This window comes from Furipterus horrens, unplaced genomic scaffold (genome assembly GCF_987537825.1).
Source record: "Furipterus horrens unplaced genomic scaffold, mFurHor1.1.pri manual_scaffold_4, whole genome shotgun sequence".
NCBI classification, from domain to species: domain Eukaryota; kingdom Metazoa; phylum Chordata; class Mammalia; order Chiroptera; family Furipteridae; genus Furipterus; species Furipterus horrens.
In genome coordinates, this window is record NW_028327174.1 from 16,752,019 (window position 1) to 16,776,575 (window position 24,557).

At 40.6% G+C, this 24,557-nt stretch overlaps 2 protein-coding genes across 2 annotated transcripts in view; both read right to left on the bottom strand.

Annotated features, from left to right (window-relative positions):
- The window catches only part of SLC17A8 (solute carrier family 17 member 8), a 37,190-nt gene extending 29,714 nt beyond the window's left edge, over positions 1 to 7,476 (bottom strand). The window contains exon 1 of the mRNA XM_090275367.1: positions 7,303 to 7,476. Coding sequence (XP_090131493.1) covers positions 7,303 to 7,403 — 101 coding nt within the window. The 5' untranslated portion in view covers positions 7,404 to 7,476. The remainder of the gene's footprint in view (positions 1 to 7,302) is intronic.
- Positions 7,477 to 19,515: 12,039 nt separating this feature from the next.
- Positions 19,516 to 24,557, bottom strand: part of SCYL2 (SCY1 like pseudokinase 2) — a 45,824-nt gene continuing 40,782 nt past the window's right edge. The window contains exons 16-17 of the mRNA XM_090272639.1: positions 23,670 to 23,789; positions 19,516 to 22,622 (exon numbers count right to left, since the gene is read on the bottom strand). Coding sequence (XP_090128765.1) covers positions 21,978 to 22,622; positions 23,670 to 23,789 — 765 coding nt within the window. The 3' untranslated portion in view covers positions 19,516 to 21,977. The remainder of the gene's footprint in view (positions 22,623 to 23,669; positions 23,790 to 24,557) is intronic.

Consider the following 24,557-nt stretch of genomic DNA (forward strand, 5'->3'; position numbering starts at 1 on the left):
TCTTTTCCTTTGTTTCTTAGTCTTAATGAAATGCTACGTGGAGGTGGAGAGGTACGTTTCCCATCACAGTGCAGCCAGCTGGCTGCGTCTCTTTTCCTCCTCAAGTGGTTCTTCTAAGGAGGTGATACTCTGTGGCATCTTTTAAGCAGATGATAGGATTTTTCACTGACTTCTATAGGTTCAGATTATAGTCTGTCCATTATAGTGAGTTTACGCTCTTCTTAAAAACAAGTGGGCAAACTGAACACCATCTGTCAAATGTAAAAGGGACTGTTTGCATGCTCTCACATGTTATAATCCTTCTGGCTTATTTTGAAAAATCTGAAGGTCTGGAATTATGAAGCTCACATTCCGTCATGGCTACAAGTGGCTCTCCTGTTTACTAAAGTCCCCACTGCCCCATTGTCACTCCAACACTGAACTCAGTTGCCATTTAACATTACACTTGCACTGTTGCTTTTCTTACCGTTAAAATGAAGAGAAAAGAAAAATATGTTTTGTACATATATCTCTATGAGAACTAGAGGAAACAAGATTAGAGTAGGAATAAACAGACAATACATAGTCAACCACCATTCAGATACCCAATATCTTAACTGCCCCTTGCCATTTTGAGTCTTGCCTTACCAGCAGAGAAAATTCTTCTTCTGTGCTCTCGTGCAGCTGTGACGTTGATACATGATGACGTGATGTGTGTGAATCGGTAGCACCCAAGTGGGATTTAGATGGTAAAAGGAGCAACAGGAGGAGAGTGTGGCGAGCAAGGGAAACGGGGACACAAAGGTTGGCAGGTGGAAGGCTGATCCCGCTGTGACGGCTGTGGCAGAACCCCTGGACCAAATCTTAATTCGTACATAGAGACAAGCATGGGCGGTATGATACAACAGGTCCTCTCCTGCCTTTTCCTGGAAGTGGAGCGTCCAGACTTGGTCCCCCCAAAGGGTCTGAGAGCTTCCTAACATGCTTTACTAAACTGCGTTCTGCTTAAGCAACTAAGAACTTTGAATGATATCACACGTTTCCGCATCAAAGTAGGGACTACGTCTGTGTTAATATGTCAAGTGTGTCTTTGTTAAAAAAAGAAAAAAGGTCCTGTTTCACTCTGTAGGCATTGAGGGTATGGTCCTTGCACTAAACTTTAAGACGCACATAGAGGATTTGGTTATTGTAAAGGTATTTGGGAAACACTGAAAAAAAGAAAGAAAATAAACCCCAGACGAGAATATATACTGCTGGATTAGGAGAAGATAAGAGATGGTTGGAAGAGAGAAGGCTGAGAGCCCAAAAGCAGAGGGGCCCTGTTCCCTGCCTTCTGGGCAGAGCCTCTGAGGTGGGGCATCCCTAGGAGACAGTTGTAGGAAGCAGACTCGCAGAACAAGATCTTGGAGTTTGGTTTCTCACCAGCTGGCCGGCAATGAGGACCCCGCCACTGGTGGCAGGTGGGGTGTTGACAGTTCCTGGCGTGTGGCACCAGTGCGAATGCTAAGACTTTCCCCTGTGGCGAACTGAGATGGAATGCAGGTGGAAGGGGGTACTCTGCTCCATGCAATAGCTCTGGCGATTGGGGAGGTGTGGAGAAACAATAATTTCTCCATGGAGTTCAGCGGCTATTGTTAAATGCCTCTGATACTTTGAAAAGAGAAAATAACAGGATCCTGGATGATCAATCACTAATTTAAAGGAAAGTGCAAGAGTCGGTTGCTTCCTTGTCACCATTTAAAGAGACCCTTCTCTCCTGCAATTGGAGGGCAAACAGAATTGAAGTTTAGGCACAAGACTTTTTTGTAAAAATGGCAGAATCCTCTCGGAGAGTGGGCTGGACTCAGTGACTTGCTTCCAAAGAATAGCGTATGGAAAGCAGAGAAACCTGGCGAACATTCCTTAAGCAGGCAATCAAGGTTAGCATGGGATGAGAAAGGCATGTCGCCTCTGTAGTATCCTTCCTACAAAAATAAAAAATCACAATCCTAGTCTAATCATAAGAAAAATATCAGAGACACCTAAACTGAGGGGCTTCCTACAAAATAGCCAGTCAGTATTCTTCAAAACAGTCCAAATCATGAAAAGCAAGAAAGGCTGAGAGACAGTCACAGATCAGAGGAGACTAAGGAGACACGACGATTAAGTGCAATGTGGTATCTGGTTCGGATCCTGGAACAGGAAAAATGACATCAGTGGAAAATGTAATGAAATTTTAATAAAGTGGGACATTTAATTAGTAACTCATCAATGTTGGTGTCTTAGTTTTGACCAATGTACCACAGTAATGTCAGATGTTAACATCAGTTGAAACCAAGGAAGGAGTACACGTATAGAAAATCTCTGTTCTATCTCTGCAACTTTTCCATAAGTCTAAAATTTTTCCAAAACGAAAGCTTAGTTTTAAAAAACCAGCAGAACCCCAGAGAAGGTTGAATTCTGAGCTTAGGTAGGTCTCTTACACCAAAGCTGAGATCCTGATATGAAATGGGATCCTGAAAACTTGCGATGAGAGGACACCTGAGACTTGGATCAGGGGACACCTGCACTCAAACATCTTATACCCTAAATTCCTCGGAATCCTCTGGACCTACAGAGTGGCCACTTCCCCTTGTTGGAAGATAGGTATATATGTCCCTTCTCCCCTTACTTGAAAATTAGGCAAAGCCTCAAATGCAGCAGGTGACTTATAAGACAACATTGATGCTCTTCAGAATCTGTTCCTACCTCCCTTCTTGGCCACCAGACCAACAACTAGAACCAAACCCCACATTGAGCACGTACTGGGCCTGGCCACGGAAGAGGGGGCTATACACCAGAGAAGCAGGATCTGACTAACATTTACCAGCAGGAGGCAGGAAAGTGTGCCTGGGAATGGATCCTAAATGTGCTGGAGAGAGATGGAGGGATAATAAAGTTGAATAAGAATAGAGTCTTGGAAACAAGGAGTGGAAGTACCGTCATGCCCAGTAACCCACTTGAGGAACATCTCATGCCTTCAACTTCAGATTCTATGGGTTTGGAAGTCCTGATTCCCAAGGAAGAATTCTTGCACTTTGAAATACCATGGAAATTCCACTGAATATACAGCTATGATTGTTGCCAGTCATTTTGGGGTTCTTATGCCAAGACTAAAAGGCAAGGCCAGGGGGCACCAGAGTGGCAAGAGTAATTGATCCTGATCTTTGGGAAAGGTTAGGACTGATGCTTCATCGTGGGAGCAGGAAGACATACGGTTTGACCTCGGGTGACACTGCGGGGCATCTCCTGATACTACTTTGTTTAGTTTACTCCAACACAGCAACCATGATGCGGTGAGGACATGCTAACCAGGGGTTCAGACCCCTCAGGGAAGCTAGCAGCAGTGGAGCCATGGGAGTTGAAGTGCATCCCATCAGTCTTCTCTGGAAGGCTCCTCAGGAATGATCACCACAGTGTCTTAGAGAAGCTGTACCCAGATGGAGCGAACCTAATTTTGAGTATGAGTGGGCTGCCACAGACACTCATGCACTCCCTGGGTCCCTTTCCGCAGACCAGCGCACTTCCAGAGCCGTCAGCAGCTCTCAACTGCATCCTTCGCCCACCGCTAAGTGGTTTCCATTATAAACCCCCATCTCTGCTGGGGTGGCCCACACTCAATGATTGACTGATACAGAGACATACCAGGCTGGCCCCTTTGCTCAGCGCCAGTAATGCCCCAGAGCTTCCCACTGGGATCCAAATCCAAGTCTCAGGCTCTGCTTTTACAAAACTCTCCCTATAAAGAGAGGTGGAGTAAAACAAAGTAGCAAAAACCATGGCAATTAGGTGGGAGCCAGAGGCAAGGTCAGATTTATTTTTAAATAGGATGGTCAGGAAAGTCCTCCCCGGGAAGGCGACCTCTGAGAAGAGACCTGAAGAAAGTGAGGGAGAGAGCCAGCAGGCTATTTGGAAGAAAAGCTTCCAGGGTACAAAAGCTGATGCAGGACTGGGTCCAGGGAATTCCAGGAAGACAGTGGAGTGTGGCTGGAGTGGGGTGAGAGGAAGAGATGTCAGGGATGAGTCGGTGAGACTCCTCAAGGCTCTCCAGGTCAGGCAGGGCCCCAAACCAAGCCCATGGAAGGGGCACCAGCTTTAACTCTGACTGAGGTGGGGCACCATGGGAGGTTTTGAGCAGGGAAGAGACAAGTGCTGACTTTGCTTTCATAGAGTCACCCTGGCGGTAAGGGCAGAAAGCAAGGTGCCTGGGGCTGTGCTGGCAGAAAGTGCCCCACGTCTCGGCAATGGGAACCCAAGCTCACCTGATCTCAGAGCCCACTCTCACATACCTGCCTTTGTCCACAGAGCAGACAGGGTACAGAGTTTCAATACACAGTCACTCAGTGCTGAGGCTGGGCACCACCTAGGGATTGGTTCCACCTCTTTAAAGGGAAAATATAAATACTTAAAAGAAGACCAGTCTTCAGTACTACAATTGACTAGGAGGAAAGCTCGTACTTGCCTTAAGATCCAGAGGTTGCTGGCTACATTAAAGCCCAAATAACTACCTAAACCTACATGAGTGGTTACATTTCAAGACAGCACGTGGGAAGAGCAAAGGCAGTTGATTAGAGAGGTAACATAGTGTAATGACTGAGAAAGGTGGGCAGAGAATGTATGGTCTGTAACCTGGCTCTGCCACTTACACGCTGTGTGACCTTGGGCAACTTCCTTAACCTCCCTGTGCCTCAGCATCCTCATCTGTAAAATGGTGATTATGATCAGCCCCACCTCATAGAGTTGTTAAAATTAAATCAGTTCACAGTACCTGGACCATAGTGTTTGTTACAATCACTTATTTAAGTTGGATAAATCTGTATATCAATTTCTGGACATTCATTTCCAAAGTTAATGCCTTCAATGCCATCTGTTCCAATACCGGATGATAAGTGAGTGCAGTCTTTCTTCCTACACTTCTAAAATATTATTGTACCTTTAGATGATAAAATGGTTCAGCTGCTTCTTATCAATGACTGTTCTCAAGGAAGCCTAACAACACCTGACTGTAATCAGCGTCAAGTGCCAACTTCAAACGCTTCCCTGTGCGTTTGCCACTCCTCTAACCAAGAGGAACACTCCATGATTAAAAAGCACCTCGAGAATTCCACATAGATGGTGGTTCCAGTCTCAGACACGAGGGGCCATCTACAATTCACCCTGCGCGCTAAGTTACAAGTCAGTGTTTCTAACTCCCAAATGTGCTTGTCCTTGTCCCTTACAGAACAGAAAACAGTGCTTTGTGATTTTATTTTTTTACATTGGATACTGTCAACTGGTTTAACGGGAAAAATCAACAAGGGAGGGAATGTCCATTACTAGATCCCAGACACTTGATATGGAATCTCAAGTGTGTGGTGGAGCTGGGGTTGCTGGAGGAACCCTAATTATGGAGCCCTATCGAAGAGCCTTAGAGCAGTGGATCGGCTTAGATGGCTGGTCAAGGCATGCCTTTGGTTCTTGCTGTGGCCAACAATTTCCCTGTAGGGACTGAGTTTGAAAGAAGGGGTTCGAATCTGGCTTTCTGTTTGCCAGAGTCATTCTACAACTGGGACGACAAAAACGCTAACATCTAGCCTTCTCAAGGCAGTCACCCCTTTGTCTATTGTTTTGTCTATTGTTCTGCAATTCAGTTCTGAGGAAAGTGTTCAGAGTCCTACACACAGAGCTCAGTTTTGGGCAGAGGTCACACAACTTGGAAATCACCGATTTTGTTCTATCCCTAAGTAAACCAACTGGTAAACAAAAGGATCTTCAACTGGATTGTCTAATCAAACAAAGCAATACCAGCTCTCAGGAGAAATCTCCTACTGAAAAAAAAAAAAAAAAAAAAAAGCAATTAAATTTCCAAAAAGCAACTAAACCTAATGCTGGAAAAGAAAATCCATAAGTACTCTTCGTCAAGTATTTTATAAATGAAGACACAGAGTTTGATGATTATAATGGTGGCAATGGTGCCAAGTCATGGTTTTTATTCCTGACTTTGTCAAGATTCCTTTGTCGTCACCTGAATATGCCAGGGAAACCACTGCATCTCACCTCCCTTCTGCATTTGTCATCAAAGGAACAGCACCATGATGAGGCATTACCTGGGGAGAGCTCAACAAAGGATAAACACTCGTAAAAGAACAGGTCGTTTTAATCATGCCCTGTATTTGGCAGGTCTATCCTGCTTTCACTGACCTAGGTTTTCATCTGTACATGATAATTCATGTCTGACTGAAACCCTTTTGCTTTTAACCACTATATTAATCAAGTGTCCAACCCAGTTCTTTGACTGTGAAAGCTCATCAAGGAAATTTAACAGTGACAGGAGCCCGTGTGTCATAAAGCGTAAGAAATGGAATGAATCTCAGTGTGCCTAGAAGTAGTCCTTTATGTTTTAAAATTTAAGAGATAACATAGAAAAGTAAAAGAAGATACCAGGTGACATTTTCACTCATCATGACTAGAAATAATCATTTAAACACATAAAAATCCTAGTAAGGATATTTTTCATATTTATTTCTATCAGAGAGATGAAGGGAGTCATTTTACCTATATATGAGGAACTCTTATTCATTCATCAATAAAACCTAGAAAGGCATTTACTATGTCTATTTTAAAAAATCACAAATTAAAATGTCACATCAGTTCATTCATTTATGGCAAACTTTCCTTGCAATAATATATTTTACTTTTTTAAAAATTTATATTCTTGTTTGGACAAAAACATTCAATTCAAGGATAGTACTTTACATTTTCCCACTGTAATCCTGTAAGATTTTCTGCTTTAAAGAATATTAATTTTTTGTTACCTTCTTTAAATTATTGGTGTAACTACACTTCTCTTTGAAAATTACACAATCAAGAACCACTTTATATAGTTTATATAACAAGCTAAACGATTTGCAAACATCTTATTTTCCTTTATAGTAAAAAATGAATAAATTCTTAAAAATTATTTCAGCTCAAAGCATAACCGTATTTGTCATTCCTATAGGATTAATATGAAATATTATTTTCCTGAGGCTTTTCTAATTCAATGCCAAACACATACCATATAATATCAGCATGTCTAGTAAGTGCTAATCCTGCTATATAAGCAGAAAGCATGTCTTGGCATTTTCCTAATTCAACATTATAATTCTGATGCATCTTTTTCTTCCTAGGTATAGTGTTGGAGCTGCAGGGGGCTCCAGAAGCCACCTCATCTGACCCACCTTCTCCTTATTAAAATATGGCTTTAGAAACATTAAGCAAAATCTCTCAAGCACTGGCAACGTGAAGCTGCTCAGAAATAAACTGAAGTTTGCATTGAAACTTTACCTTTGTAAAATCCCCAACGAATCTCCCACGACATTCTTCACTCCTTCCTTTCCAGGTTTCAGAATTTTCTCTTTGAAGGTATCAAATGCTTTAAAAGGCATTTTGAATGGGGGGACACACCTACAGCCGAGCCGCTAACAGTCAGTCTCAGAATCTGTCATCCTTTCTCATTTCCAGCGTGGGGACCACTTTGCTTTCCTTGAGGAACACTTCGAAGTCAGTTTTCACGCAGGTAAACTACTTAAAATCAAAGAGATGAAATCCAGCCGAGATCTTTCAAGTTGAGACACCTCCCACCCCACCCTCAAAAAAAAAAAAAAAGAGGCCGAGGGAGGACTGGCTGGGAATTCAGCCCCTTGCAAATCTCCAAGCTCAGCAGCAGCGCGTGGTGCTGCCGCAGGCTGAGCGCAGCCTCGCTCCTTCCCTGGGCAGCAGCTGGAGAAGCTGAAGTGGGCTCCAGCCCACAAGGTGTTCTGAGACCAGCGAGGCCGGCGACAGCATGTGCGCCCGTCTCCAGCCCCTCCTGCTGCTTCTGACCACATCCCCCTCCGGCCTCATTCAGCTTGGCTGTGATCACTGAGTGATCCTTTCCAAGGTGATGCTATAGTAACCAGCACAATACCTGCCCCTCAGCCGCTGGGACTTAATGGGCTCTCAGCCAGAGCAGGCACCCAGGATGGAGTGTAGGAAACAGTTACAAGTCCTCTGCTTCCCTGAGATCTGGCCCTGCTGACAGTCTCTCAGCCACCACATGTGCCTCTGAGGCTCCTCGTGGGAGCCACGAACAGTTGCTAAGCCAGACATGAGGGTGGATGTGGTCCTTGGAGGAACACTTGCTCTTGAGGAGGCTAAACACAAAACACAGGCCACAGACATCTAGGAGGGCATTTATTTGCTCCCGATCAACACAGCAGGGTCCCTCAAGCTGATACATAGGTGCCCCTAAGACCATCTAACTGAACATGAGCTGGTCTTGAACCTGCTTGGGACTCTTCACTGGCCCTTATTGTCCTCAAGATAAATCCAAGTTATCACAGAACACAAAGCCCTCCATGAAGGACCCCAGCCTTGACTGTCACTCAGTTCTTCATATAAGCACTTCACTGAATTCAGCAAGCTCGCTGTGGGCCCTGGCGTTTGCTCACACTGTCCCTCTGCCTGGTAGCTCTCCCCGCCCTTCATCTGGGGAACTTCAAGGGATTCTTAAGTCTCATAGACAAAGTTAGGCATCTGTCCTCCGTGCCTCCTGATCACCTGTGCCCTGCCCCACAGGCTCGGGCATTGTTGGACTGGGGTGGAAATATCACAAGTTGCCCCCACATTTTTGGGCAGCAGGGTGATCACTCCATAGATGTTGCTGCCATCTTTCCATGCGCTTCTTACGCATTTGTAAATCTTTTTTGGATGAAATTACTATTAAAATATTTTGCCCATTTTAAATGTCTTATTCTTGAAGTATATGAGTATATAGTCTCAGTGTAAACCCTTTATCAGATTTGCCAATATTTTTCTCAGTCTGCTGTTTGTCTTAAATTTCTTCATGATGTATTTTGAAGAGCAAAATTTTTTAATTTTGATGAGGTCCAACTTATCTTTTTTCTTTTGGAAACAGTGCTTTTGTTCATATATCTAAGAAATTGTTGCCTAACCTGAGGTCTTAAAGATTTTCTTTTTTTTTTCTTCTAAAAGTTTTATTTTTGCCCTTACCTTTAAGCCTATGGCCCATTTTGAGTTCATTTTTATAGAGAGCGTGTTCATCTGTTTCCATGTGGATATCCAGTTGTTTCTGTGCAATTTGGTACAGACTACCCTTTCTCCAATGGAATGCCCTGGCACTTTTGTCAAACATCAATTGAACATTAAACACAAAGATTATTTCTGCCCTCTCAATTCTGTTCTATTGATCTTCATGTCTGTCCTTATGCCAGTATCACAATGTCTGCAGCTGTACAGTAAGTTTTGAAACTGGAAAATGAAAGTCTTCCAAGTTGGTTCTTTTATTTAAATTTTGTTTTACTATTCCAAGTCTTTTGCACTTTCATATAAATGTTAGGATCAGCTTGTCATTGTCTACTAAAATAAATAAATAAATAAAATAAACAAAAAAACACCCGTCTAGCCTGTGCTTTTAAAAGCAGAGTTTCTGGCCCCCAACCTTGCCACCCACAAACCCTCAAGGCTGAGAATGCTAAGGCCCCAGGATCTCACACATCTACTCACTTCACTAAGTCCTTACCTGTCTCCAAAAAGCTCGCTCATTCACTAAAAGCAAATGTAATCAAAATATGATAAACATACTCTCTTGCTACAGAAAACACCCACCGGTGGAGCTTCTAACCCTTTCCTTAATTTCCAGATACCCTTAGGTTACTATCTTCTAAAGCAAATAATGGAAGCCCTATTGGCAAAGACGACATGAATCTCTCTCAAGGGTCAATGGTTGCTAAGAGCACTAACTGTCCCTGCAGAAGGTATTGCTCATGAAACACACCTGAACCGACAGAAGTTTTTGGTGGTGATTTAGATGGTTGATGGTAATAATAACTAACATTTGTGGAACATTTTCTAGGTGCCAAGCTTAAGCACGTAAGTTATTTAATCCCCACAGTGATCCTCTGAGGGAAGTACTATTCTTATACCATCTGTAGATAGGGAAACTGAGGCACAGAGCGTTTAAGTAAACTTGCCCAAGTTCACACAGATAGGAAACTAAGCAGAGACAGCATACAGACCCAAGTAGCCTAGCACTAGCGCCTGTACTCAACCTCTACACTACAGCTGCTGATAGAAGAAACAATGTAAAGCCAGACTTTGTGGAACTGGGGCTCGCCTCATTCATTTATTCATCCATACCTTCTCTTGAGGGCCTCCTATGTGGCAGGGCCTTTGGAGGCACCGGTGGTAATGGCTGACTGTGAGAGTCCCCTTGACGAAGCCAACCAACCAGGAAACGAATGAGTCCATCACAGTGTAGAGTGCCACACGTTGGGTAGAGGGAGCACAGGCAAGGACCCCGACTTAGCCTGCTGGAAGGAGTTGGAGGGCGTCTCCTGGGTGAGGGCATGGTCATGTAAACTTTCAGGGATAAGAAAAAGTGAGGCAAACAGAAGGAAAAAAAATGTGAGAGCAAAGACTTGCATGAGAGAGCATGGCGCCTGGGAGAAGCGTGCGCAGTTTCAGAGAGGTAGGTGCTCTGCCAGGTGGTAGAACGCGAGGCGGAGCAATGGTCCTGAGCATTATACGATTCTTTAAAACGTGCTGTGACCTCAAAATATCAAATGTAACAAAGACAGAGGACAGTACATGTGCGACAGAGCCCACTAAGGCTATGAAACAAAAGCTTTGTCTATGCTAGAAATGTGTAGACTGAGCATACCAAAAAATTCCAGCCACTGACATATATTTGATGATTTCTCATCATTCTACACACACACGCGCGCGCGCGCGCGCGCACACACACACACACACACACACACACGCACACACACATGCCTCTTCCCTTAGAGGAAAATAATATTAACTAAGACACCATTAGGGGTGCTCGCCCAGATCGTGGCAAGTCCTCATCCTCAGGGAGTTTCCAGGGTCCCTCCTCTCTGTTGCAGTGACGGGCTCCACAGTCTCATATATAACGTTTCCCGTCTCACTGATGGACCAGTGGTGGGCACCTGCACCAAGCTAAACCAGTCATATGCCAGATCGTTCCAGTAATTCAACACTGGAATTGAAAGACTGCTAGTGAGTTTCGCAGGCCCCTGGAACTGGAACTGTGGTGTGGCTACAACTCACTTTATTTACTGGAGATGCAGAGAACACTGGTCTGGCAAAGAGTGAGAGGAAGGAAACTACGAAGATAAGGGTGTTTGTGTGTCTAACAACCTGCCTGTTCCCGTCTCTCTAGACCCTGCTGCCCAACCCTTGGGTTTCATGAAATACCTGCATCCTTGTAACAGATTGCCCTCTTTCAATTTACTCTACTCCTCAAAGACAAAGACTTTGGACTATTGCAATAATTTCAAAGCCAGATCATGTAATACCAAGACTGCCTCTACCTAACACACCACAGGCAAGCCTGACCATTCAATGGGAGGTAGAACTCCCGTCTCCAATAGTGAAAAAGTGGAGTTCACAGGCTGGTTGTGAGCCAAGTCATTCCAATCTGCTACCTAGACAAAAAGAAAAAGAAAAAAAAAACAAAAAACCCAAACCACCTGAAGATAATATATATACAAGAAAATACTTTGATCTAATCCAATCAAAGTGTTAGGTGGAAAATTTTAACCTAGTTTAGAGCTAATGACCAAACTAGTTACCTTTTTCTTTTTATAAGAAATTTCATAAGGAGACAAAAGTTTCCTTCTCTCATGAATTCGAATTCTGTGGCAGCTTTTCCAGGCAACTACGTGGTTTCTAAACCCAGCTCCACACTCCTACCCACCCCCCAGGACATACTGAGACCAACATAAAAGTTTCTATTTTATCTAAGACTTCTCTCAAGCCTTTCAAATTTTTAAAAAATAATTTATTTGTTTAGAGAGAGGGAAAAGAGAAAGAGAGGGAGAGAAACATCACTGTGCGGTTGCCTCTCACTCACACCCCCAACTGGGGACCTGACGTGTAACCTAGTCATGTGCCCTGACTGGGAATCGAACCAGCGACACTTGGTTTGCAGGCCGATGCTCAATCCACTAAGCCACACCAGCCAGGAAGTCTTTCAAATTTGAATATTGTTGATAACTATCATTAGTACTAGTTGGAATCCATATAAAACTTGATTCTTTTCATTGCACTTCTCCTATATTTAATATTCATTTTTATTAATAGTCAAACCTGGACACGAAGCACTTTCAAATATTTAATTTGATTCTTACAACAACCCTGTGAAACAAAATAAGCAGATATTATGGCTCAATTTTGTCCAAGGTAACCTGTGGAGATGTGGGACTAGATCCTTAAACGCACTTCCCAAGCGTGTATCATCATGGTACCCACTGCATTGTAATCCCATGAGCCCACTGTGGACACTAAAGACTGCCTTACTATAACTCAGGAAACATGTACTCAGAATCCTTGCACCTTTAAAAAAGTCATTGAGCACCTAACTGTAGGTGAGCTTGTGCTAGCTACTGTGGAAATTTTAGAAATAAATACAACTGAGTTGTTTTTTAAGATTACACACTAATCTGTTTGCTTTCACTAAAAAGTATCTCCAAAAGCCCTGGCTGGTGTGGCTCAGTGGATTGAGCACCAGCCCGCGAACCAAAGGGTTGCTGGTTCGATTCCCAGTCAGGGCACATGCCTGGGTTGCTGGCCAGATCCTCAGATGTGGGCGCGTGGGAGGCAACTACACATTGATGTTTCTCTCCCTTTCTTTCTCTCTCCCTTCTCCTCTCCCTAAAAAACAAAAACACACTAAAATATTTTTTTAAAAAAGTTTCTCCAAAAAGTAGGGCAAACCAATAGTAAAATATGTATTGGGGCCAGATGGGTACTTGAAATATCGGGGAGGCGGAAACCACTCTCTAAAGTACATGACTGTCTAACCACTATGCTGTACATCTGAAACTAATATAGAATAATATTGAATATAAAATGTAATTGAAAAAAGGGAGAGATTAACATAAACACCAATGCAGTAGACTCTGGGTTAAGATTGCCACCATCCACCCAAGTCTGATAAGATGCACCAATTCAAAAGAACCTATGCACCCCTATGTTCATAGCAGCACTGTTTACAATAGCCAAGTGCTGGAAACAGCCTAAGTGCCCATCTGTAGATGATGGATTTAAAAACTGTGGTATATTTACACACTGGAATACTATGCAGCAGAGAGAAAGAATTCCTACTGTTTGCGATAGCATGGTTGGAACTGGGGACTATTATGCTAAGTGAAATAAGCCAGTCGGTGAAAGACAAATAGCATATGATCTCACTTATTAGAGGAATCTAATGAACAAAATTAACTAAAGGGCAAAACAGAACCAGAGACATGGAAACATGGACCAGACAGACAGCTGCCAGAAGGGAGGGGAGGAGGGAGAGAGGGGGATAATGGGGGAAAGAAGGGGTTGGGACTAGTCAAAGAACATGGATGAGTGACCCATGGGCACGGACAACAGGGTGGGAACTGACTGTGTGAGCAGGGAGTGGGACGGGCAGAGGAGGGCAAAGGGGAAGAAGTTAGGACAACTGTAATAGAATAACAATAATAAAAAATAATAAATAAGATAAAAGCATCTAACAGCTTTTTTAGAGAAATTACATAAGCAATGCACTTAAATAAAAAATAAAAGGCACCCTTTCTAAGGGGAGGTGAATGCGAACACTTGTCCCATTCTGTGGTAACTGCTGTCTTATCTGTCCTTCTGACTTGAATTTCCTATCTCATTTCATTCTCATAAAGCAGGATGAAAAAATAGACGTGACAAGTAGAATGATCAAATAGATATCATCATTTCACATCTCAGAAAACTGAGGCTCCAACTCAAGAACTTGTCCAAAGTTACATAGTTTTTGGTGCAGCCATAGTCTTTGGTGGAGCCAGGATTTAAAACCACCTGATTGTTATACCATACTCCTTCCAGTCCACAATAAAGCATTGTTAGTCCCATTATATTTCAGCTCACTGTGAGTGTGGTAGTGGAATTTAATTTGGCTCTATGTTCCTAGATTATAGAAACATAATTTTACACTATTTTAAATAAATAAAACATCTTTGTAATACTTTACAACCACATGGTTGCATACATGGACACCCTAGAAACATATGTCAAGTTCTATTTCCAGTCCATCACTGTCATTAGATGTCATTTTTTTCCCATTAATAAAAATTTAAAAGTCAAATAATCAAAATACAAAAATACAGAATGCCTTTACACAGCATGGAATAATTTCTAAATATTTTATATTTTTCATAGAAGAATTTACTTAGAACATGAATTCCTTATGAGTCACTTTAACTTCATTTTTCATTGCTTCTTTGGACCTTATAACTACCTAGAGAACTAGATTGGGCACTTTAGGCATGGTGCGATGGATGGACTTAGTTCTTTTGAGAAATTGGGCAGAGCTGGACTAGAAATCATACCCTCCTCTGCTGACTGTCACTGGCGGCCTTTAACGAATTACGTATCATCTCATCTTGGAGAATCCCCTTCCCCAGAGCCCCCAACGTAAGACATCCAAATATCTATTCTTTTAGTTTGTCCTCTGGCTGTAAAAACATAGAACTTTTCCTTTAACACATATTACTGCGTGGTCACCCAGTACATATTGGTTCAAACTTAGCCCAAAGTCCCTGTTTGTGAGTAACGGGAAATACCGGTTAGTCGCGCTGAGAATTCCTACAGCAGGGAAACGCCTTCCCATACCATGAAGGGTGGCTTGAAAAAAAGATGCAAGGATATCTTAGGTTGTGTCCAAGGCCAAAATATCCTAGACAATCTAATAATTTAGTAAATACAGTTGCGTCATAATGCAACCTAAAAATGTGGGACGTCAAGATCAGAGCCTATTTTGGAGAATTTCTCAATACCGTTACATTTCTTGAAAGTGCAGGTGGAACTCAAGAGTGTCCAGATAATTTCAATATACAAAGCCGTGAACAGTTCATATTTAGGGCATCAATAATTAAGTTGGAACAAACCTACACACATTTGACAAGTACTTCTGGTGAGGTCCTATCCTTCTCATAGTTTAAATACTAAAAACCACATATTCTTATCACTCTATCACAGTCCATCAATGTTCAAAAAATGTACCTGGGGTGGGGGTGGGGTAGATATAAATGGACCATTACTTAGGAAACAGTGACATCTTCTGGTAGTTTATACACTAAACTCATTCATGCCAGGCATTTCCCAACCACCAACCAGAACAGACTGATCTTATTCAGCATAAGTTTATTGAGCCTGTAAAGGTGGATTCCTAAATTTCTGAACTGTTCAGTGAAGCATCTATCATTAGCTACAAAATAACACTCTACTCTCTCATTTTGCTCCTTGCCTTGCTGTCATCCCTGGTTTAATCAAATAGGAAGACTTTTAAGCAGCCAAGGGTTTTGACCAGAATTGTCTTCATTCAAACACTTTCACATAATCCCAGAATTCAAAAGGAACTTGGCAGTTACCTGCTCTAATCCCCTCACCAGTGTGTCCAATTTAATTTGGGGAAAACGTGATTCCTAAATAATCATTTGACAGCATCAAAAACCATTTTAAAAAGGCTCCTGGTGAGGCAGAGCTCAGGCCCCAAGTCCCCTGAGAAAGTCTTCCCAAGGTTACTAGTTTAGGTTAGGCCTCTCTCCTCTGTAGATTGGTCACAGAATGTATCACGCTGTCCTGTAACTGTCTGCTTACTCCGCTACCTTTATAGCCACAGTGCAGATTCCTTGAGGTTAAGGCTTGTATCTTTATTACCATTTGTCCCAACAATCTCACAGTGCCAAGCCTAAAATCTATTTTTTCAATTTTTTTTTTTTTTTTAACAATAAAGGTATTCAAATAATGCTAGGTATGGTATCTGTTCTTCAAGCAGGTTTTATTTTAGAGGTGCAGGTCCCTCATAAGGAAGGTGGGGACATGTACTGGGCACCCACCATGTGCCAGGAGCCTCACAATTTTTACTTCATTTACTCCTAATAAGAGTGATCCTCATTTTATAGCTGGAAAAACTTAACTTGGTCAGTTAGTGAAAGAGACACGATTTAAACTCACTCCCTCCATACATTTATTCCTACTCTACCTCACTCTAAATTGAGAATTTCTAAGAACATGATACTAAATTTGGAAAAAGAAAACAAAAGGAAGTCAGAGTAAAGGAGACATAAGAATTTTAAAAATCAGATAAAGCCAGAGGGTAAGTACTGAACAGTGCATATTTTTAACGTCCTATAAATTTGCTACAGGTAGCCTGCAAACATGCCTGAACCTCCCAACTGTCAGTATGTGATGTTACATTACTTAGAAACTTTAAAGGGGCAAACCAGTTGCTTTAAAGCACATTTACTCCTGAACTGAAACCTGAAACTTCTCCTGAGCCCTCAAAGAAGCTATTGCATGTCAAGAGTGAACCAGCGTCAGGATGACGTACATTTCACAATACAGTCCAAAGTTAAGTGTGGTAAAGGATCTGGATGCATAACCCAAGCAAGGCAACCAGGCACAAAGGTCTCCACCGTAGGCTTCATTTCAAGAGAAATGGATGGATTATTCAAGTTTTGGTTTCCACCATAAACATTTCTCAAAAATGAGATTTTGAACACTGGGCAATAGAGAGTGAAAGGTGGTTTTCTGACAAGTACGCGGGGTACAGGTATTTGACTGAGGGCAGGTCCATGTCATCCTTGGAGCTGGGGGTAGAGATGGTATCCCCTTCTGAAACTGAGCCCGTCCAAAGAGGATACCGCCTTCAGCAGAGCCCTTCCCAACTCTTCACAAAAGTGATCTTAAGAGTACCCATTGTAGAGACAAGATTTTCTTAAAAACAATTTTGGATCTGTACCAACACATGAATAATTGCTTCAAGCATCCTGCCCCACCTCCGTATTGTATGAGTGCAATAATTTTCTCCTGATTTAAAAACAAAAACAAAAACCTTAACAAAACCCAGCTTTATCTGGCTCCAGTCTATGGACTCTGTATGCTGCTAGTGTACCCGTGGAAAGGCCACATCTGGCTTCCATTTGACCACTGAATGGAGAGAGACTGCCAGGCTTTCGAGGACACAGGCTGGGAAGAGACCTGCATAAATGCTGATTCACTACATTCAAAATTCTAGACATTAAAGTCTTGATCTCATTTACTTTTATCTTCTTTTTAAAGACTTTATTTATTTACTTTGGGGGGGGGAGGAGGGAGAAAGAGGGAGAGAAACATCCATGTGCGAGAGATATACCCATCGGTTGCCTCTCACACGTCCTTAGCCGGGGACCTGGCCCGCAACCCAGGCATGTGCCCTGACTGGGAATCAAACCAGCGACCCTTTGGTTTGCAGTCCAGCACCCAATCCACCACTGAGCCACACCAACCAGGGCTCATTTACTTTTATATGAAAGTCAAACACTTGGCTTTCCTAACAATCTAGGCCACTACACAAAGGAATATATTCAAAAAGTATAAAAGAAAAAAAAAAAAGATAAAAATTTGAACTGCATCATTTAGGTATAAAGTAGCTAAACCATATTTCTACTACAGGCACATTTCAAAAGAACTCCTAAGAAAGAAAAGTTTTTAATACAGGCTAGGTATGTATGTATAGTTCCATGTGGCCTTTGCTAGCAGCCTAAGTATATACCATTAGCCTTAGTTTAAAATAGCTTAGTAAATTCAGGAGGATATCAGAGGGTGAGGTCAGGAGACAGAAACCATGCTAGATATTTGAAACAGAAAAAAAATTTAATAACTGTTAACTTGCAGGTGATTATTTAAAAGGGTAAAACCGGACTCTAAGGTGTCCAGGAGTAACAGCTGCAAAAGCAGCATCTACTATCTCTGAAAGTAAGACAAAACAAAACAAAACACCGGGGGTGGAAGTGGGGACTAGGAGAGGCTTTCTCAGCAGTCCCCCAGGCTGCCAGCCAGACTTCATTGGAGAGGACGTGGCGGCCACAGAAAACTCAGCCTGCCAGTACTGCTGAAGGGACTTGTCAGCGGGACAGGCCAGAGTGGGGAGACAGCTGCCTGAGGAAATGGCCAAGTGGCCATGGAAGTAGCTCATGGGAGCTGCTCTGAAGGGGCAGCAGGGTTGGCAGCGTGGCCTGAGGCACAGCTGGCTGGACAGAGCTCCTTTGCAGGGGCCCCTGGGCTCCTACAAATGGAAATGGGGACCCAAACCCAGAGTGAAGTGTCTTTTAGCTGCTATCCCTCTACAGCGCTACCTCAGGGCCTTCTATGAAGCCTCCCACTCTGTCAAGCTGGTGGCAGACAAGTTCATAGGGTCCCTCTCCAGTGTTACAAAGCAGGACCGGGAGGGATGAATTCGGAGCTGGGAGACCGTAAATTGCCATAGTTCACTCTTTGGCTACTCTGTTTCCGTGTTCACCTACACTACCTACTACAGTAGCCACTAGTCACATTGGCTACTAAGTATCTAAAATGTGGACTAGCCTGAATTGAGGTGTGCAAAGTGCAAAACATACTAGATCTCAAAGACCAGGTATACAAAAGAATGTAAAATACCTCATTAAATTTTGTATCAATTCCACATTAAAGTGGTATTTTGGCTCTATTTGGTCTAATAAAATATATTAGAATTCATTTTGCCTATTTATTTTTAATGTGGTTACTAGGAAATTTAAAATTACATTTGTGGCTTACACCCCAGGTAGTCAAATCCTGAGTAGCTGGAGCAACCTGGCTGCTTTAGACAAAGCTTCTAGGATCCAACAAACCCTGTTTTGGTGAAATAGCTTTTTGCCCTGCATGTCCTCCTCCGAGAGGTTCTGTGCTTCAGTTCTGCTCCAACCGCAAGCACTGCTAACTCGGCCCCCCAGCCCTCTGCTCCGACCCACTAAGCACGTTCTGTCATCTCCCTCTGCCTCTTCCATTTTTCCAATGTAAACATACTTAGGGTATCCTGTAAGCATTGAACACACACTTGCTACATAAGACAGTTTCTACAAAAACAACTCTAGAAGAATTCAGTACAATAAAGGACACAAAGGATACAACATGGTAGTAAGGATGGGACTGCAGATTAGAAAACAATCTAGTTTCTCTTCCTGGCTCTGACCAACTTGGGAAAGGCCATGTAAATCCCCGGCCCTCTGTTTCTACATATGCTTGGAGAAACACAGGGCTTAATTTATTCAAACTACAACATGAAATCCTTTTAGAGACTATAACCAGTTTGTTTGCTTTTTAAATAAATAGTACAGAATAAAAAAATTCGAGATGTTTTCTGAAATTTTTGTTTCAGTATGTATTTTATATACTGGTTTGCATTATAAGATCTATTTCTTAGCAGGGTTGGGGGTGGGGGTGGGCAGGGCAATGAAGAGCAATGGGGGGAAAATTGTAATAGAATAAAAAGATTTTTTTAATTTTAAAAAGAATGTATTTCTTAGTGACTGTCACAGGTACAAGTTTGCCATCATTGACATAATCTTTTAAATTCCTATACAGTCGTTTGAATTCTTATAGATTTGTTTTGCTCTAAAATTATTTCAAAACCAGTAAATCATGAAGCATGAAAGCACAACTAAATATGGAAAGTTTTATCAAAGCTAAAATTTATTTGGTGCTTACTCTGTGCCTGCTATCAGGTACCTTCACATATAATTTTCCTTTGATATGTAAAAGCAACCATGTGAGGTATTTCACAGGTTAAAAAAAATAAACAACATAATGAAAAACTACTTCCTTATTCAGGTGAAAAGGGTCATAAGCACTCTGAAATATAAACAAAAACAAATCAAGTACACGGTCAATTTCCCTTCTGGGTCATACATCCTCTACATATATCACACACTTTAGCTTTAGAAGAGCCAATTCCAATAAAAGGGGATCTTTTGTGTAATTTTTGTCTACAGGTGCTTTTTAACCTACCAATTTTCTAAGCACAAAGAACTTAAATGCTGTCAATATCTAAAATAACTGTTTAGGTGATCTAGTATTCTGAAAATTCTGTTCACATAGAAATACAAGCCTAAAAATAGAACTATATTCCAGAGGCCATTTCTCAACAGAAAGAGGCAATGGTAACAATTCAATTGTTGAAAATTGATTTAAATAAAGTACCTTTGAGAAAATAAAAAAGTGTAGGGAAAATTTTTCTAAAAGCGTAGCACCATTACTTCAATAGGTGAGCAAATTTCAAGATATGAAAATTACCTAAGAATTACATATTTTTTCAAATAACCTATTTTTATACTTAGAAGTTCAAAGCATATGTTATTACATTAAGCTTTCCTTCTAACTAAAAGTTCAACATACTGACAGCAAAGTATTTTACAAAATAAAAAGCAGTTTCCTACTAAACAGTGACTACTGAATTGTTACAAAGAAAAACTCTTTTAACATTAAGCAGTTTTATTCCATATGTAAACTTTTCTCAAGATAAATATAATTATTGTGTTACAAACAAGACATAATCTGGTCAAGGTGTGAATGCGTTGATGAACCATCGATCTCCCCAGTGCTTTTCAACTCTTGGCTGTTTCTTCAGCATTCCCGCAAGTCCTGTCTTGAAAACCACGTGACTAAGTTCACAGCTCGTACAGAAACCAGATGGAAAGCTGACTTTTCATTTTTTAAAGGATGCTCTCACTAAATGCTGCCAGCAATATTAGCATCAAATTACACTTTACAGTCAAGTTCTGTGTGGTCAATAATATATTTAGTGTGTGTATACATAAAGATTCCAATGAATAAACTTAGTATCAGCATACTAAACTGCATATAATTTCAAATAATTGCTGGTTTCAGATTTAAAAAAACCACAGACTCTACGGCTGCAACTATAATACATATATATTTCTCTGAAAGATCATTTTAAAGTTACCATGTAATGATGGAATATAATTTAACAAAACACAAATCACATTTATAGCATAAGGCTCCATCTGAGATTGAATGAATAATCAGTAAACCAAAGAAAAATATTACTAGAAAAGAAGTAAACATCAGTTGTGAGGTCAGACTTTATCCTGGTAAGCTCAAAATTAATCTCTTGGTAGCCAGAAGATACAACTGATCATTTTTATAGAAGTAAAGTTTATTACATTTGAAACAATACAGCAGAAATCTCAAAAGTTTACTCATTAAATATAGTTTAATTCTTACAAATCTCCTATTGAAAATTCAATTCATGAATAATGCAACCTCAGAATCTGGAATTCAGAAGAAATATGAAGGCAGTAGTCAGGGAAATCACATCGGAGGACTTTGTCAAATATCTGTACAAATCTGTCTGTGATACCGTAGGAAAAAGTGACTCTAAATATAACCAAGTAAATGCAAAAAAAAAAAAAAAAATTATTATTTGAGGGCAGACCATGCTAAAATATAATTTACAATGATTTTCATTTAAGATGGTTAATAACGCCTTTAGTTTGAATCAATGAAATCAACATTATGTTAAATTTTGCAGTATTTGCTCAGTCTTTTATACTAAACATCAGTTCATCTGAGAAGTAAATAAGATTGGAAAAAGCAAGTGACCTGATCCCTTCCTCCCTTTGCTTATTATTTCCTCACTCAGTCATACTAAATGCAAACAAATTAATGCAGCATCAAGATTTTTCACATATTATAACGAAGACTAATAACTTGTGAAGGCAGACTGTGTACCATGTAGCATTTAATAGATAAAACTTGCAATTACCATCAACTTGATTTTTAAAATAATACCAAGATTTACAAGCAAAATAAACAGTTGATTTAAAAATTCTGCTACTCAAGATACTCAGGTGTGTTTTTTCTCTCTTTGAGATAGGTACAGGTTGGATCTTTTAAAAACCTGAAGAGAATATGGTAAGAAGGAAAAAAAATCCTCAATGCTTTAAAAACGGTTAGAGGAGTCCACACAACTATTACGCTGGCATGGAAACAGGTGTTTTCTGTCTTAGACTCATTCATTTTCCCGTAGAAGTAGTTCCTCCAAGCAAACTATAAAGATGTAAATCAGTTCACCCATGATTAAAATTGAAATACTTCAAAAATAGAAGCAATACACCTCACCCAAAAAGATCTTTCAAATCGTTGCTAGCTGAACTGCTATTGGTCATAGTAGTTGGTGGTTGTGCAAAGTTCTGTGGGTTAAAGAAAGGATTAGCCTGCACACCAAAGGCAGATTGTCCTAGCATGTTCATCTGTGTTCCCATTACTGAACTGCCCACACCTGGAGACCCTTGAGAAGGTGCAAACTGATTAAGCCACTGACTTGGCTTCTGCTGTGATAACTGGTTCATGCTAACTTTGGGTTTCTGAGGGCCAAAGAGATCATTAAGAGCAGACATATCTGTAGGTCTTTGTTGAGTCTGCTTTCCACCAGCAGGAGAAGCCCCCACAGCACTGAAGTTTGGCAAAGTAGAAGGTGTTCCCATTGTCATTGTGGTCACTCCAGGTGTGCTTGGACTACTGAAGAAGTTCTGGTTTGTATTAACCGCCATGTTGAATCCTGAAGTCTGAAAGCCCATATTAGCATTTAGGCCATTTGTCAAATTTCTCTTTGTATTATCAATTGGTGTAGAAAACATCATGCCACGGCCCATGGAAGGAACAGAAGTGAAGGTACTCGAAGCAGAACTTTTAGGGATACTAACAGACAGGCTGGTCAAAGATGACATATTATCCATCAATGTGTCTGTCAAGTCCTTAGTCTGAAAAATATGAGGGAATTACTTCACCTCCAAGAATTCCAGATTACTTTATAATTAATAAATATCTGATAGAATATACTATAAAGGACAAGTTAAAATTAAGCTCAATAGTCTACACCAAGTTGGCCAGCCATGGCCCACAGGCCAAATCCAACCTGCCGGTATATATTTCTGTATGTTTTTTACAAATGAACATTTGTAAACAATTTGCAGCTAGGAAACACTAATTTTAAACTCAAATGAAATATTGTCTCCCCCACTTTCCCCCCAACAGAATTGTATTCTTCTCATTAGTAAATCTGTATTACAAAAAAGGATACTTCATTATTTTTATATTTTTAACTTTATCAACATTTTGAGAAAATTTTTCTCTATTCTTATATAAGTAACTTCAAAGTATTCTGGATTTTGCCTCACAGCGCACAAAAATGTTTTTCTCAGAATTTTAGTGAGTAAAAGGTAACAAAATAATTTCAAGAGTGCTTTGAAGAAGAAGTTATTTCTGAAACCAGGAAGAATGTAAACTCCTACAAGCAGGGACTTCAATCACTGTCACAGTACCGGCACCTGTAACACTGCCTAGAACACAGTAGGAGGTAAACATTGGACAGGACATACAAAAAATATTCCTAATCAAGTTACAGACTCGATTATAATGAAAAGCCAAAATTTGACTTATTTTTTGTTTAAAAATACATAAATGCATGAATATTATATTCCTGATCATTTCAAAGTGATTAATGATGAATTAATACCATGACATCTAATATTTAAAAGAAACAAAAACAAAAAACAAAAAAAATGCTCCTGGTTCATCTAGTTTCCTCCTTATTCATAACAATTACTATCACGGAACATTATACACCAAGCAAGCTATTGAGGAGTGGCTGGAAAATCCTTTCTGCCCACACTTCGTAGAAATTGCATATTAAACTATTCTTTAAATTTTTATACAAACCCCAATAAGTAGATTAAGTTCTATACTACCTTACTCCTTAAGAATGGTATGCTTTAAAAAAAGAAAGAAAGAAAGAAATGAACTCTGACCTGTTTGACCGGAGCAACAGGTGTGTGCACTTGGGGTTTAAGAGGCTGCTGGCTTTTCAACTTCTGTGCCTGCTCCTGTTCTTTTGCTAATTTTTGTTTTTCTTCAAGTGTAAGTGATGCCTTAAAAAACAAAACAAAAATTTAACTGGCAACATCATAATTCTATTTGAAAAACAGCAGATTTCTTATTGTGTAAAATATTTCTTGGTATGTTGATTGCCATAGGTAAGTTATATTTCAAATTAACTTTAATCGAACTGCAAGAAATGATTAACTTTGGGTAGAAACTCACAGAATTTGTGCTAAAATATTTCCAATACAAAACATTTATTATTTTAAAACCATTCATTAGAATCTTTATTCTAGACAATGAGAATATGATTAGATTATTTTATATTATAAAAGTAGGAGATTCTTGTTCAACTCTAGTCTATGAGGGGTGACCCAAAAAAACTTGGCCTTTATTTATCAAAAAATTGTGTATTTATCCTTACATGTTTCAACTTCAGTCACCTTCAAAGTATTCTCCATTTGATGCACTATACCTATCAAAACTTTTTTCCCACTGATCAAAACAGTTTTTGAACTCGTCGATTTTGATGCGTTTAGAGCTTCTGCCACTTTTTTGTTTCACTTGTTCCTCATCAGCAAACGTCTCCCTTAGAGGACTTTTTTCATCCAGAGAAACAAAAAAAGGTGCCTCAGGGTGAGATAGGATGAATATGAAGGGTAGGGCATGGGGATTATGCTGTTTTTGGTCAAAAACTGCTGACCATTCAGTGGAGTGTGGGCAGGTGTGCATGTAAATCACCCATCATGAAATGGGCAAACGCACTGAGTCTTTAAAAAAAAATTCACTGAAGCCAAATGCAGCCTCTCACAACAATG